This window comes from Oncorhynchus tshawytscha, linkage group LG09 (genome assembly GCF_018296145.1).
Source record: "Oncorhynchus tshawytscha isolate Ot180627B linkage group LG09, Otsh_v2.0, whole genome shotgun sequence".
Taxonomy (NCBI): Eukaryota; Metazoa; Chordata; class Actinopteri; order Salmoniformes; family Salmonidae; genus Oncorhynchus; species Oncorhynchus tshawytscha.
In genome coordinates, this window is record NC_056437.1 from 56882026 (window position 1) to 56898138 (window position 16113).

At 39.6% G+C, this 16113-nt stretch overlaps 1 protein-coding gene across 4 annotated transcripts in view; it reads right to left on the bottom strand.

The window, feature by feature from the left end:
* Positions 1-2481: 2481 nt before the first annotated feature.
* LOC112258323 (glutamate receptor 1) overlaps positions 2482-16113 on the bottom strand; it is an 83310-nt gene continuing 69678 nt past the window's right edge. Inside the window, exons 12-16 of one of the 4 annotated variants that reach the window (XM_024432627.2) lie at positions 12039-12237; positions 11060-11307; positions 8372-8486; positions 6172-6306; positions 2482-4551 (exon numbers count right to left, since the gene is read on the bottom strand). In XM_024432627.2, coding sequence (XP_024288395.1) covers positions 4387-4551; positions 6172-6306; positions 8372-8486; positions 11060-11307; positions 12039-12237 — 862 coding nt within the window. In that variant the 3' untranslated portion in view covers positions 2482-4386. Of the gene's footprint in view, positions 4552-6171; positions 6307-7725; positions 8487-11059; positions 11308-12038; positions 12238-16113 lie in introns of those variants that run through there. The other 3 variants (XM_024432628.2, XR_006084115.1, XM_024432629.2) reach the window with 3 other exon arrangements.

The window sequence follows — 16113 nt, forward strand, 5'->3', positions numbered from 1 at the left end:
TCCAATCTGAGGCTATTCTAACATGTTGTCTGACATTTTAGACCAAGTAGAAGAAGATAATGTCCAATTTCATGCAAATTGGTTCAGTGGTTGATTCCATAGCCATTGATACAGTTCCTTCTTCACACAGGCAGGTAGACTTGAATCTGGGTGAATCTACAGTACTGATTTCTACATAGATTTCTTATTTACATTGACGGCCTACCCCGGCCAAACCTGAACGACGCTAGGCAAATTGTACACCGCCTATGGGACTCTCAATCACGGTCGGATGTGATACAGCCTGGATTCAAACCAGGGACTGTTGTGATGCCTCTTGCACTGAGGTGCAGTGCCTTAGACCGCTGCGCCACTCAGGAGCCCACTCGGGATGCTGGAGTGCCTTATCAGTGGACAGCTGCTGGAACATCCGGGAGGGACAATGTCACCTATGGTTTTACTTGAAACTCTTCCATTTCTATATTTCGCTCTCAGACATTGTGATAAAGTTCTTTTAGAATCCATTTTTTCCAACATTTTTTACAGTGTGGGGTAGATCTACTAAACCATTCTTGTACCGTAGGCATGTGCAGATACTGTACGAATTGTACTGGTACTGTATGTAGGCCTATGGAACATTGGCATGCAGGAAACTGCAATATATAAAACATTAGAGGTTGCATTTGATCAGGTTAGATACTGGATCAATGTTGATGATTCACTTATGAACCGACTAGTGGAGCAACATCATCAGACTGTCTCTATATAGAGAACAAGCTAATAATACTAATAATGCAATCTAAATCAGCAGAAAATTACCAAGAAGTACCAAGATCAGATTGAACTAGTGACTTAGCCCTGTGACACTACAAGACTTCCCCAGAAAGTTTTAATGAGGGAACAATATAACGTAATGACCCATTAACTCACAATTATGGGCTTCTCAACTAATTGCCAGCTCTTTTTTAGCTTGTGTCTCCCCTCCTGATGCCAGTGCAGTCATTAGTGTTGTGTTATGCTGTCTGGTGCCTCCAGTTCACAACAGAAAGAACAAAAGGTCCTGGACCAGGGATAATCAAGTAGATTCAGCTTGAGCGGATCATTTGTAGATTGCAAATTCACAGCAAGAAGCCCAAACAAGCCCCCTTTTTGCCCTCAGAACAGCCTCAATTTGTCAGGGCATGGAATCTTCAAGATGTTGAAAGCGTTCCCCAGGGATGCTGGCTCATGTTGACTCCAATGCGTCCCACAGTTTTTGTCAAGTTCACTGGATGACCTTTGGGTGGTGGACCATTCTTGATACACACAGGAAACTGTTGAGTGTGAAAAACCCAGCAGCGTTGCAATTCCTGACTCAAACTGATGCGCCAGGCACCTACTACCATACCCTGTTCAAAGGCCCTTAAATATTTTGTCTTGCCAATTCACCCTCTGAATGGCACACATACACAATCCATGTCTCAGTTGTCTCAAAGTTTAAAAATCCTTCTTTAACATGTCTCCCCTTTTCATCTACACTGACAAAGAGATTTAACAAGTGACATCAATAAGGGATCATAGCTTTCACCTGGATTCACCTGGTCAGTGTCAGTGTATATCTCTCTGTTATGTGTGGGGATACTTTGGAACAGATTTCCAAAATTATAATCACTTGGATATGCTGGTGTTTTTACAGTCCATTATATACAACAATAAACAATAAATGATCAGTAGCCAGTTGAGGAACCCCGTCCTATATGTTCGATGCATTGGACATTTTGTCTCTTTGAAGAGTAAAAACTCTTTCACTCAGAGAAAATAACAGAAAGAAAGGAACAGAAAGGAACAGAGGGAAACAGACAGATAATATCTAAAACACTGCCATTTGAGGCCCAGTAGGTTTCAGCTAGCCCTGAAATTGGATCAAGTCTGAACCTTTTTGTCTTTCTTTTAAAACCACAAAAAATGCCTCAGGATGTTTCCTGTGTTTGATATCGAGTGAAAATGGGCTGGGGTTTCTCCGACAGCGCCTTGCCTGGAAAGGTCAGCTCCGTGGGGGAAATTAAAGTGAGAACAAATGTGGCATTTATTATGATCAATACCCCACTTTGGGCCAACAGGAAGAGTCTCACAGCACAGCAGGCCATGTGAAAGGAAGACCATTGAGACAATGATCGATGTACTCAACACCAAACACACATTTATGTACTGGTACTCACCTGTAGTAAAATCAGGGGAGGGTAAATAGGAGAAAAAGTTTTACTCCTACGTAAGTAATGAGGTGGGATCCACTTGATACCTCCAGTTTCAGATACTTCATCAGGCCTTTTGTGAGGATTCTAAAAGGCACTCTTAAAACAATTACCCATCTTCAGTTCACTGATTTAATGACACTATAGACTATAGAGGCACCCAAGGGGAGAGTCTCTTTCTCTCTCTCCCCAGACTATTTTCACTCTTAGCCTCATCATCCGTCCTCCATAGAGCGCTGAGTAAAGGAAAAGAGAATCCAGACAATCCCAGTCATGTGGTTACAAAAGTTATTTTATTGAGAGCACTGTGACTAAACAAAGTTTTATGTCCCCACCTATTGAAATCCAAGTCACATCTTGGATTAGTCTTTTCTAAAAGCTATCTCTTGAGACAAATGTGAACACAAAGACATAAGGTAGCTGTTTCTTGCATTTATAGAAGTAAATTAAACAAAGTAGTGGCAGACCAAAAAATAGTATTTAAAGGAAAACATACATTGAATCTCACTATAAATGCACAAAATGAATTGGACTGAAAACAGATTAAAACAAAACTGTCTGAACCAATAGTCAACTGAATGGAACACCATTTCAATATCATCAGGGTGTCTGCACATATAGTTCATATCATATTATTATTATTTAAACAAATTGATTAAGGTACAAAAACATTTTCAGTTATGTGACACTCCCTTTTATTGTGCTATGCCAAAGATGATGACAAATATGGAGAAAATGTATAGAATACAATTACTCTCAAGTCATACAGTAACATACTAGGTGATGGATAGTAACAGATATGATGGATGGCTGCTCAGTGGACTATGAGATGCTTTCCCTTAACAGTAGAATACCATGTATAATATACAGTGTGTATTTTGAGTCCATTTTAAGAGTGTTCTTAAAAGGGAATGTTTATCACAAATCCATTCATGTACTGGTACTCACCTTAGATGTACTATGGATCAGCTGTGGGAAACTGTCTTCAACCATATGCCTTATTTTAATTTAGTAGGTTTAAACGAATGAAACGTTAGTGGATTTGTAGAGTTAAATAAAAAGGCACACCTTAATTTGTGGGCTAATTCTGCCATCCTCTCACATCCCCTCATTTGCAGTTCTAAAGCCACTCTATTAATCATCTCATTAATGTCAAAGATGTTAAACCACTGGATGTTGTACTGCCATCTACTTACCAGCTAATTGGTAGTGGAACATTTCCATCTCTTTGTCAATGGCTTATACTTCAACCCTGAAGTATTAATGGCAAAATGCATCATGAAATAGCAGGTAGAAATTATAATCTCTTCTATCTGTACTCCGTTTAATCCTTTCACCTTAGTTTGAAATCTAGTTGGATTCTTGACAAACGTCACTGCACTTAAAGGATATCACTGTGGTATCAAATGACAGGTAATAGATTGCCTACAGACTGGTGGTTTAAAACATTTATGAACAACAGAGAAAATGGTTGGGAAATATGTCATGTCTGCACAAAAACTTCGCTCTAAATAGTCATTTCAAAATGTCACATTTTTCTCCATGTCAGGTGTTGAGCAAATTAGAGAGGACATCTGTAAGTAGGAGGCATTCCATTTCAATGGAGTGACATTAACAGAATGACAAAACAAAATCATCCAGTCCTGTGATGTGTCCTTCCAGTGCAAACATACAACAATACTTTTATTCAGTATACTGTATGCATCTATAGATAGTGTACTAAGTGGATGTGAGCCAAATGTTTGGATTTGGAAATGCTTGGATCTTTGTGTCTCAAGGAACAAAACCACTGTTCAGTATAAGGCAGACGACATAGCTGTTCATGACTGTTATTGATATATCAAAGTAAACAGGGCAAACTGAATTGGCATAGTGCAATAAGTGTCACTATTCTTGGGTTGGGGGAAGAGCTTCTCTTTTTAGATACACCTCGAAATTATGCCCTCGATCAAAGTCCAAGACATCCTCTTTATTGCAGCAGAAGAGATCCGGATAAATCTCTTTAGACAAGTCATTTTGTTCGTGTTTTCTATCTTCAGGAGTCCAGCATGAGCAGTCAGTGAATCCTCTTGGCAGTAGTTCAGTGGCGGTTGAGCGAAATGCCGCAGTGCAACACTTTCCCACCTTCTCTTTTTCCTTTCCTCATTTTTGTGGGGTTTGGGGAAAGGCTGCCCGATCACATGCCCGTGGTGCTCAGGCCCATGCCCGCCTGGCTCATGCAGGGGAGAGTCTGAGCAGCTTTGGGGAAGTCATGGGCGACCAGCCGTCCGTTCTCTCCCCCGCTCCCTGTCCTGGTCATTCTGCTCAGGGTGGAGCTCAGCATGGCCGCATCAATGATTTGCTGCATGGGAGAGTTTCATTACACTACTGTGTTACATAACAACAACACAGAGAAACACATGATAGTTACGCATGAACACTAATGAACTCCACTAAGGTAATCTGTTGAACTATTGAACTCTACTGAGTTAATCTACTGAACTCTACTGGGTTAATTTTCCTTTTCTGAGTTCAATCCTTCGGTTATGCGTAAAAACATTACAAAATTACTTGAAACAGCCACTAAGTCATCATTATCGATTCAGTGACTTTGTATAAAGCAGGGATTTGCAAACTGACAATCCTGACTTCTGTACTCGGAGTCACTCAGTTGCTTTTATTCCCTCGTAAACTCTTGTGAAAGATGAGAGCATGAACTCATTCTCTCTGCTTATTTTTCTCTGTTTATTTCACACAGTGGAGAGCCATGTGCAATAATTGTAGCATGCAAAATACGAGGCCGAACCCATAACAATAATGCAAGCAGAACCGCGCGGCGCTAGCTCCCAGCCTACTCTCTTTTGCATTAGTTTAACATAATGAAACCCTGTAGGCTTGAAACTGGAGCTAATGATCTAGATGTGGGCTGCTACATCCTCTGTGTATAAATGATTTAAATCCAGCACACTTCAATGGATTCCGAGGATTATGCTCTTCGGATGATGCAGACTAATTGGTATATTCGCAGCAGCGATTTGTGGCTGTGATACTTTAAACACAGCAGTTATGTGATTCTGCTGTCTACACGACATGACAAGGAAACATTTTCAACAGAACGACTGTTCATGCTGGAGAGTTGAACGTGTACTGTAAAGCAGGCATGTACATTCATACATTCAAATATAATCCCGTCATTAAATCACTTCTGCTGCTCATATGCAACAACAACAAAAAAGTCCCTAGTTTCACGTCTTCTTAACTGATGTAATTGGATGTTCGTTTTTTAAAATATATAAATACATTCAAAACCGAAACGTTGTTTGGGAAACCCTGCACTGGCTGTAAGTAGCTCTGGATAAGAGGCTCTGCTAAATGAATACAATGTTGTTGTTTTTTAAATGATACATTCTAATATTAAGCATTAAGTTCCTGAGGTTAATGAGAAGTGGCAAATGAAAGTTATATACAGAACTAACTCTCTGATAAGATGAAAAGATACCTTTGATCTAAATAGGAACTTCTACTCTAGCATGATCAAATGCATCTGCCAGTTTAAAATGTGATTGTTTTCAAGGGTCACCAGAGATGGAGATCACAAACATTAACACAGACGTCTCTATTTCCAGAAGATACAATACACCACAAGGGGAGAATAAGTACTGTACAACTAAGAAGTGGTGTGACATATTCTCCACCTACACACAAACTCTTCAGCACAATTACTCAAATCATAGTCATCTAGTAGCTGTAGGACTGCATAGAACCCTTCATTAAAGCAGCTCTGTGCCCCACAAAGTGCGTTAGTCTTCAGTCCTGTAGTTGAGTGGGATGTACAGTATCTCTGTATGAGTCATAGGGGGCGGCATAAGTAGACAATAATGGGTGCCAAGGTAGAGTCATGAATATTGGCTCTTATTACATTACAGAGCCTTCGTCATTGCATAAAGGTTATGGCAAGCGCTGCCTGTAGTCCTGCACTTACCTTCATCCTCCTGGACTCAATCCTGGACTTGTAACAGAACTCGACCAAGGCCACGAGCATAGCCAGCCCCAGCCCACCAATCAAGATGTAGAACACCCCAGCCACATTGCTGAGGCTCAGAGCACTGGTCTTGTCCTACAGACACAGAGACACAGGGTGAGCTGCACCAAATCACGCCCAAGAGACACACCACAGCACATCATAATACACAAGTATAAAAGGTAGGATAAACATACAACTGCTCTCTAAGGCTACTACACTGTCCTAGTGACCTTATACGGCGCATACCATTAAGCGTGCCTTCATGATTAATCAACAGGTTATTGTTTATCACCTATAAAGGTGCTGGCATGCCTTTCTAATTTAAGTGACTCCTATCAACAACAAACTTGATACAGTATGTGTCTAAGACTGACAGAAACATGCAGAGTCATGCATATCTAACAAGCTTGGGGTGAACATATCCTCAGAAAGTAGCGAATTCATGTGCATTTATGGTATACTGTATCTTTTACGTGACATAATTTCCACTCAGTCAAAATCACATATGCATGAAAAAAACATGAATTCCATTCTACATCTCCTCGCTTATTTATTTATCCTTTACCAGGAAGTCCCAGAATTATATGTAGTTGGTGTTGTGTATTCTAAATAGAGTGGAACCATGCAAGAGGAAAAAAGGTCAACATTGTTTTAGGTTTACTTCATAGGTAGGGGTACCTCTATAAGATATCATTACATTTTCAAATAAATGCACCAAATAAGGGAGGGCAATTGGTTCCGACAAACCATAGTAGTCATGACACCACAAGAGGGTTGTGCACATCCATGACATGCATGGTCTGGGTTTGGTGGCCAACAGGCCGTGCCTTGGGTCTTATACAATAGCATGCACACTGTCTAAATAAAAGACAGAGACGAGGAAAACAGCACTAGAGGGGCCGATTCTGGGAGAGAAGATCGAGATATGGAGTTGGTCTCGTATCAAGGGCTTTCTCTCCGCACCGTCATTTACACTTGTGTCTCTTTATTCGATTTTGAAAGTTAAGATCACAAATCAATCAAAATTAAATTCAGTCAGCAAACAGTGAATACTTTGTCCGTTGATGACTCAAGAATATTCCAGACATGGGAAAAGATGGTATTGGAGCTGACAGTAACTTTACGGTTTTTAGCCATGTTTTTCATATACAATACAACTTCTATTTGTTATCATCACAATTGGCTGCATCAGCATTAGCTACTCAGATTTTGGAGAAGAGAATCCAACACTAGGTATACGTTTTGGTTAGATGAAACAAGCATTTGCCAAGATCTAATTACGGGCCGTTGACTTATCCATAGGACGTGAGGACACAGCAATTAACACTAATCACTAAGGTGTCTGAGTTCCACAGCTGACATGAATCGCAGTTATAAGGACACCAGTTTGGGTAAATGGCAGATTGGAGACAAAGAGAAAAAGTGCTGAGTGCTAGGGAGGGGACGAGGGACCTTACAGAAGTGCTAATGCTCAATCTTGGTGTTAAGTATAGGACCAACACATGGACTGACCTTTCTTCCGGAGTCCTTGCTTCCACACTCTCCCTTATCGTACCACCATTTGTTCTTTAGTTTGTCTAAGACGGCTTGCTCATTGAGTTTCAACACCGCTAGGTTTACGGGGATTCTTCAACCAGGGAAATAACATAAATAACATTACCCATGTTATCTTATGTTATTCAGCACATAGTAAACATACACCCATTATTATGTATAGATATCTAGATAGATAAACAAAAAAAACACAATCACAACTTGAAACTGTCACTGCCAAAGTGATATGCATTAATACTCCATCTAGCTTTGTGTCCTTTCTCCCTACTGCAAGATGTGTATTACTATATCACTTTGGGTAACCGGCAAAATGTAAACACTCAGATATGCAAACCTGTCAATTATTGTTGCTCTATAAAGACAGTAGTTGAGAAAACATACTCAAAACTGTGTTCTTTCGGGGATTGCTAATACAACTACTTTGAAAGTAAACAGCACATTTTTGAAGAATTTATAATACAGTATAGTTCTATGGTTACACAAACTAACGTCACCAAGGACGACGGGGGATTTGTGGTATTGCAGCCAGTGTGTTTTTCAAGGTACATTGCCGGTTACCCCCATCGTCGTGGTTACCCGCTAGGTTTCTCATACTGGGGCTGACCTTGGAATCACCTCCCCCGCTGCCGCATTCGCCCTTGTCGTACCACCATTTGTTTTTCAATTTGTCCAACAGGCCCTGCTCGTTCAGTTTTAACACTGCCAAGTTTACTGGGTTTCTTGAAATGATAATAGAATAATACTGGTCAGCATTTATGGAGATGTGATATGTGGTGTGTGGCAGAGGTGGTTCAGAAATAAGGTCTAAATACTAAAAAGTAGCTATTGTCGTCAGAACAATGAGGAATGTATAAAAACAAAAGTAACTAATAATGTGGCTGACACTGTACAATTAAGAAAAACATTTGTTTCTAGTATGTACAAATGATATAATATGGCTAAACCATGACAGATTTTACCAAGCAAGACAAGGATTGTAGGTAGGAGAGCTATACATGTCAGTGATGTCTTAGATTTTGGTGTGTGATTATATCGTTCTATGACCATTTCCTGAAATAAGTAGTTCCCTGGATAAGGAAAAGACATAAATAGCCAACTTGCTGATTCACTTTGCAATATTCAGTTTCCGTCAGTCATCATTCATTCATTATGTTATTATTGTGGTCAAGGAGCACCATCCAAAGCCTTCACCCTTTGCTATTGCTGATCCACTGTGGACAACCCTCTCATTACTAACATGGCAGAAGGTGCTGCTGAAAAGAAGACTAATGGAAACATATAGCAGCATGAACCTCAGCAAGCTAGAGTCTTTCTCAGTAAAACCCCTGAATTCTTTCTTATCCAGAGAGAATTGGAAAGAAAGAGGTCAGTCTGCCTTTTGGATGAGTAAAAGAAATCCACATCCTGTATTAGGATTAGTAGCATTTATCTTTGAGAGCATTGGTTTTCTTGTGATGCAGCTGACAAAATAAAAGGATGTGAGTGACGTTGATGTGGGGAAAAACAGGAAGGAAGAACATTACGTTTTCAACAGGTAAGGCAAGATTAGGCAAGGGTGAGATGGAATGGTGGGCCACATCAGAAGCATAGCAGTGAATGACTCTTGGTCCAGTTGTGTTTCATGGATATTATGGAGAACTGATTACAGTTTACAACTTTATGATGGTGGATAAGGGTGTTGTCCAAATCTGACAGAGCAACATTGGTCGTATTTAGAACTCATGGTGAAGAGACTTTCCAAATGATCAAAAACAAAGCTCATATAGAATACTGTGCATCCGATGTGGCACAGTTGTTACAGTTCATACAGTAGTTATTTCAACAGTATTTTCTACTTCCAACATACACAGACAATCATTAAAGTGCAAATATAGTACACTGTGGCATGGTGATCATTGATTGGTTAGAGCTAGTTTTAGATGGTTCGTTCTCAAGAGCAAAATTTTTGCAACTTCAAGAATATAGAATAGGAAAACATCAATCCCATATACAGTACGTAACTCCAAATAAAGATCAATTCACATAATTGGCTCAGAACTTGATAGCGAATTTGAATTCCAAGCCACAGTGTGATACAAGACAGTTAATCGCAGAGCATGTATGAGGCAGTCCAGCCCAGTCTGTACCACATCAGTGAGTGTAACTATGAAAGCCTTTGTGAAACACCACTCTCTTCAGTCACATTGATAAAGATAGTATATGTGTATCAAACATATGTGATGCAGGTAATGTGGAATTGGTAGACTATAAACTAGGTAAATGACATGAGTGATCAATGAAAAAGGCTGCTAGGTGTGGTTGCCAAAGCCTATGGGCTTTGCGATTGGTTCATGAAAGACATGTTAATATGAGGAAAATAAAATCGGATTGAACACAGATGCATGGAAAGTGGTTAAACTCATGACTTCCTAAATTTTACATAAATAAAACTGTGTTACAGTGCCTTTGCCCTGAAATAACTAGGCAAATACTGGGTAATAATTGTTTTTTGGTACTAAAATAAAATGGTAATTAAATCATGAGAGATGGTACAGGAAAGGTAACAACTAAAATGTACGATTCTATTTCTCGGGCTGTTTCTTGCAAAAATTCTCATTTGATATTTACTACCAAAGTACTCATCTCTTGTAGTGTCTCCATTGTCTACTGTGTTTCCAAATTCATCCGTGTAACAGCACCACAGAGCTCGAAGATAAAAAGCTGCAGGTAGTAACATCAGGGCTTCATTTAAAGTTCCTTTTAATTGGCTTTCATGTACTATATGTCAAGACTGAATTTATATTGTCATAACCGTTGTCGTCCCGTTTGCCTAGTTATTTAATGGAGAAAGACATTGTAACATGATATTGTATGAATAAGTGAAAGGACTGAACAGTCATGCTTCCAACATAAGTAGGTTGATGATACTTTATTAACTGAGTTGAGACAGTGGGGACACAAGCATTCTAGAATTCTGGTGAGAGTGGTTACAAACCATAAGTACATTATAGTTATCTATGGCTGAATGAGATCTCACTATACCACTACATTAACTATTATGTAAGGATTATGCATTATTACTGAAACAGTCAAAATGTGCATAATTTACCCATGAATTGTGAAATTAATATAACATTTAACTAAATGTATTGAAGCAATTATCTCTTCACTCATTATTATCTACATTAGAATTACATCTGGAAAATAATTCATAATTTATGTAAGCTCACTCACCTCATTGTGTCTTTGGCATTCACATGTAAAACACAACATGTGGTCGATCGTCATGGTGATGTGACCAGCCTGTAATTACCTTAGTGCTGATCCCTTGGGCGTGGCAATGCCGTATCCTTTAGAGTCCAGGTTCCCGCCCACCTTCATAGTGTCACATGGTTTCCTCTGCTCGATGTACTCGTTCATGGTGGACTCCAGCAGGTAAGCATACCTCCCTTTGGACTTCCTGACCCGCACCACGCCCTCGTCTGTGGTCTTCACAAACACTGACGGGTCGGCAGATTTCATGTAGGACCACATCTTCTCAAACACGGCAATCTTCGATCTCTGGGGTGCAAAAACCGGGGTAGGCCGTCATTGTAAATAAGAATTTGTTCTTAAACTGACTTGCCTAGTTAAATAAAGGTTCAATATTTTTTTTTTAAATGACTATTCTTTTTCAATGATTAAAAAAATATATATATATTTATCCGTTATTTTACCAGGTAAGTTGACTGAGAACATGTTCTCATTTGCAGCAACGACCTGGGGAATAACATCTAGAGTCCCAAAAAATGGTCAGTGACTCCAGTCACCCAAGTCATAGACTGCTACAGCACGGCAAACGGTACCGGAGTGCCAAGTCTATGTCCAAAAGGCTCCTTAACAGCTTCTACCCCCAAGCCATAAGACTGCTGAATAATTAATCAAATGGCCACCTAGACTCTTTACATTGAACCCCCCCCCGCACCCTCTTTGTTGTTACACTTCTGCTACTTGCTGTTTATTATCTATGCATAGTCACTTTACCCCTATCTACATGTACAAATTACCTCAACTAACCTGTACCCCCGCACATTGACTCAGTACCGGTACCCCCTGTATATAGCCTGATTATTGTTCTTTTGTGACTTTTTATTTCATTTTTTACTTTAGTTTATTTAGTAAATGTTTTCTTAACTATTTCTTGAACTGTTAAGGACTAGTAAGTAAGCAATTCACGGTAAAGTCTACACCTGTTGCATTCGGCGCATGTGACAAATACAATTTGAGTTGACTTGATTAGAGCAGCAGCTCACCCTAAAGAACTCTTTGGTGGAGCCTCCATCTAGGGTACCATAGGCGATCTCTGTCTGCTTGGCCAGGTCCTCAGCACTCTCTATGGGTGACACCATCCTCTCTACTGTGAGGAAAGCAGCCAGGTTGGCCGTGTAGGAGGAGATGATGATGAGGGTGAAGAACCACCACACTCCCCCCACGATGCGACCAGAGAGGGACCTAGAGAGAAGAGAGAGGTATCTTTAATTATCAAAACATTGCCAATCTACGATAGAAGCAAATGAAAAGGGAAAGTGTTGCGTGAGATGAGTGACAAATCCATTTTTCAAGAGTAAAACTAATAGTTTCTTGGCACACAATGACACTGCATTGCATTCTGTTGACACTACGGATAACCACTCAATCAATTGGATAATCACAATTTCTCACAATGCCACAGGTTTAGTGAGATTTCTAACATACACAATATGAGCAAAAGATATGCTCTTAAAATAGAGAGGGGGGGCGTGTTTGCGTGTTTGCGCCACAGGGTTTTTTCCTCACTGTCGTTGTACCGTTGGTACTTTATTTAGGAGTAGAGATTTCTTTGGTGGGTTGGGACTTATAATAAACGACTGTGTAAACTGGAATTTCCTTGCTCTCCTGACTCCTGCACCTACATCTTCTTAGGAGGCACCTAACACTTCCATTCAATTTTATGGTAACAAAAACCCTCATTTGCTGTATGATTTGGAAATGTTGGAACTGGGCCATGTCAGTTTCTAAAAGAAAGCACAATGGCTAATCTTTTGCAGTGACTTTCAAACTGAAAAAGCAACCCGCTTATAAGTGCCAAACACTGGCCGCACAATCTGCAAGATCGATTGTATATTCAAACAATTTCCATGTAAATGCTGCCTACAGCCCACACGTCTATGCAAAAGACGAATGATTGTGTTTCTATCTCCTGCCTCGGTATAGGCTCTGAGATTAAACAGGCTATGATGTTGCACTGCTTACACACAGAAATGCTGTAGCCTACCGATACTGTCAAATATTTTAAATAGGCTATTGGTCTATTTACTTTTGAGCGTGGTCGACTATCAAATGAGCGATGGATAAATGGTAGCCTAATATTTGTTGTGTAGCGGGAATAAACCAGTTTTGTCAGAAAAGGAGAAACATGCCCTGTAATATGATTGAAAGTAAAACATATTAGGTGGGATGCTGCTATTTGATCTCCTCCAATGGCAAATACATCTGTTTTATCATTAGGCCTACATTTATGTTTTTATTAGACTACCATTATTATAATTCCTGTGCATCAAACAACGCTATTTCCCCCAAAATGACTATATTTGCTTGTAATACAGTTTATCAACCGCTAGAAATTGTGCGTGCGCATGGTCTAAGATTTGCATGTAGATACGCATACTTTCTCGTCAAATTCAAAAGGGATCAACACCAACCTTTGCGGGAAAACTGGCGCACGCAAACCTTTGATAAATGAGGACCCTGAACCCATCCTAGGTCTAAATCTGAGAGCCTTCTTACGTTCTGCTACAAATGTGTTCTAAACCACAGTAGGGACAGAGAGCTGCAGCAGCATGTCTGCCCCAAAGATCACAGCGTCGCTGCGAAACAGTGATCACATTTATGTAAACAGAAACATGTATTGTTGGATTGTCTTTTGTAGGCTGCACCCATCCAATTATTATGCATTGTATGAAACAATCTTCTCAAATTCAGGCAGATCAGGCGTAAACAAACATGAAAGTTGTGTGGGCCGAGGGGAAGATGGGGAAAGCTGATAGATCTGTAGCAAATGGCGTTCAGCCTTACAGGAGCACTGAGGGTAAATGCAGATTATTCAAAGATGACACTTCTCTCTTGGAAGCAGCAAGGCAGCTAACCAAAGCAGAGTAATTGTGTGAAAATAAAAATAGCAAAGTGTTGTTCTCTGTTGTCTTAATGAAAGCAGAGGATAAGCTGACTCCAGTATTTGGATTCACCCTGCATATTCGGGGAGAAGAACATCCTCACCCACAGACCTGTTTCCAAATCCAGAAATCACTGCAACCGTTTCTCTGGAAGATTTGCTGAACAAAAGCTTGTTTTATTGCCCCGAATCCCTGCTGCACAATGCAGCTCACACACTAAAAAGAGAATTTAAAAACAGCAACAACAGAGGGAGCCCAGGAATAGGGGTGGGGGGGTGGCATGTGAGAATGCCACTGATAATACCAACAAAGGAAAGCAAAAACAACTAGAGAAGTACATTTCCAGAAGAAAATGTGTGTTTGCTAGCTTGTGGTTGTGAAATAACTTATAGTACTGGAAGTAACTTCAGTAGTAATGGTAGTGACTTGTTATAGTTGAAAAAGTAGGTAGATGGGAGAATTGATAGATTGATTAATCGATTGAAATATTAATAGGATACGATAGCTTGAACATGTGAAAGTTGTTTTGGTGTCTCTCTCTTAAACGATTCAAGAGTTGGTCGGTTATTTTATGCTAATTTATGCAAATATAGATGTTAACGTTGTTTAAATGTTTGTAGATTGTATTGTTAAAGAGCAGTAGCATTTAACATGTTTACCACTGTGTTTTTATAGTTGGCATTGAACCCATTAAGTTATATGCTAATTTACGCAACTTAAATTGCTTTGTAGTTCATAAAGTTTTGAAAGTTGGTCTTGTAATTGGCCAAGGAGCAGGACCATTTGGAATAGCTACCACTGTATTCCTATGGTTCTTATTTAAACCCATGTTATTTTATGCAAATCATATTTGTAATTGTTATTGTTGAGAAAAAAAATTATAGTATAAAAAATCTGAATGCAAACAATATAAGTTGGGTCAGTCTGAATATCTCAACGATGGTTTGGTGTTGATTGCTTAAACGGTGAAAGAGGAGATGGGTCTAGAATTTGTATTTATTTTTATCATTCAAGTCTCACCCCTTTTTGCAATTGAAATGCATTGGTAGCTAATTTAAGACAGAGAAATTTAAGACAGAGAAATTAAATAATGAAGTTCATTTAGAGTTTCTATCTTGAACAGTTAGAAAGTAGTGGCACTGTGAAAATCTACCTCTTATTGTCACCATTTACTCTAATGTAAATATTGTACGTTTTAAATACATAGCAAAAAGTATAAATTGTATCAAAAAGCCTTTGATATGAAATCTAAGCAGGGTCGTTCTCAGCATCTTATCGTTGGTTTAAACGGTGAAAGAGGAGATGCGTATCCATTTTCAAATGTTTCAGCATTCAAGTCGATAGCTGTTGACTTGCATTGAGTTTTATGCAAATATGGTTGTAGTACAAAAAGTATAAGAGGTTTCAAAAAGACGTTCTTAAGGGACCTGAAGTGGTCTGTCAGCACATTCTAACGTTGATTTGGTGTTAATAACATAAGCAGTTTAAGCGCTAGATAGAGCGGAATAATAATAATAATAATAACGTAAGTATGTAAGAAATCTAGAGTGTTCTTGCCTTCAAGCAGGCACACTAATAAGCCATTTCTTCTTTTCAACTTCAATTCATGGCAGCTAACAGGCACAAGAACTGGACACAGGGGAATGCTCCAGGTCCAGCCCCAAGATGGGAAAAACCTCAGCATGGTCGTCCAGTTACACTTCCAGCATGTTAGCAGCGGGGAACTCTTCTAAAATTGACATTTGTTTACTTACATTTTCATGAAAATGCAACTAACTGGTCAGCAGGGTTGATATTAATGTGGATAGCTATAACACTGCCATCAATTCAATATAAGAGGTAATGAGGTACAATAACGATACACAAAATTGCCAATGGCAACAGTAAAATTAAAATTACATAATTTCCCAAGTGTGTGCTACAGCAAACACATGCCCACACGCATACACACACACACACTAAGTTCTCCGTCACGGTGAACTGTCCTCTCCAAACATTTGAGCTCATCAGAGGGAGGCAGTGTTATGTCAGTAGGTCTTTCAGCCAAGTCTGAGCAGGTAACGAGTCTCCAGAGGTCTGGATTACCTGAACAGGACAGTGCAATGATAGCAGTACACAGCTCAGATGGGACGGTCATCTCTGTTTTTGACAGAACTATTGTTCTGCTAAACAATGT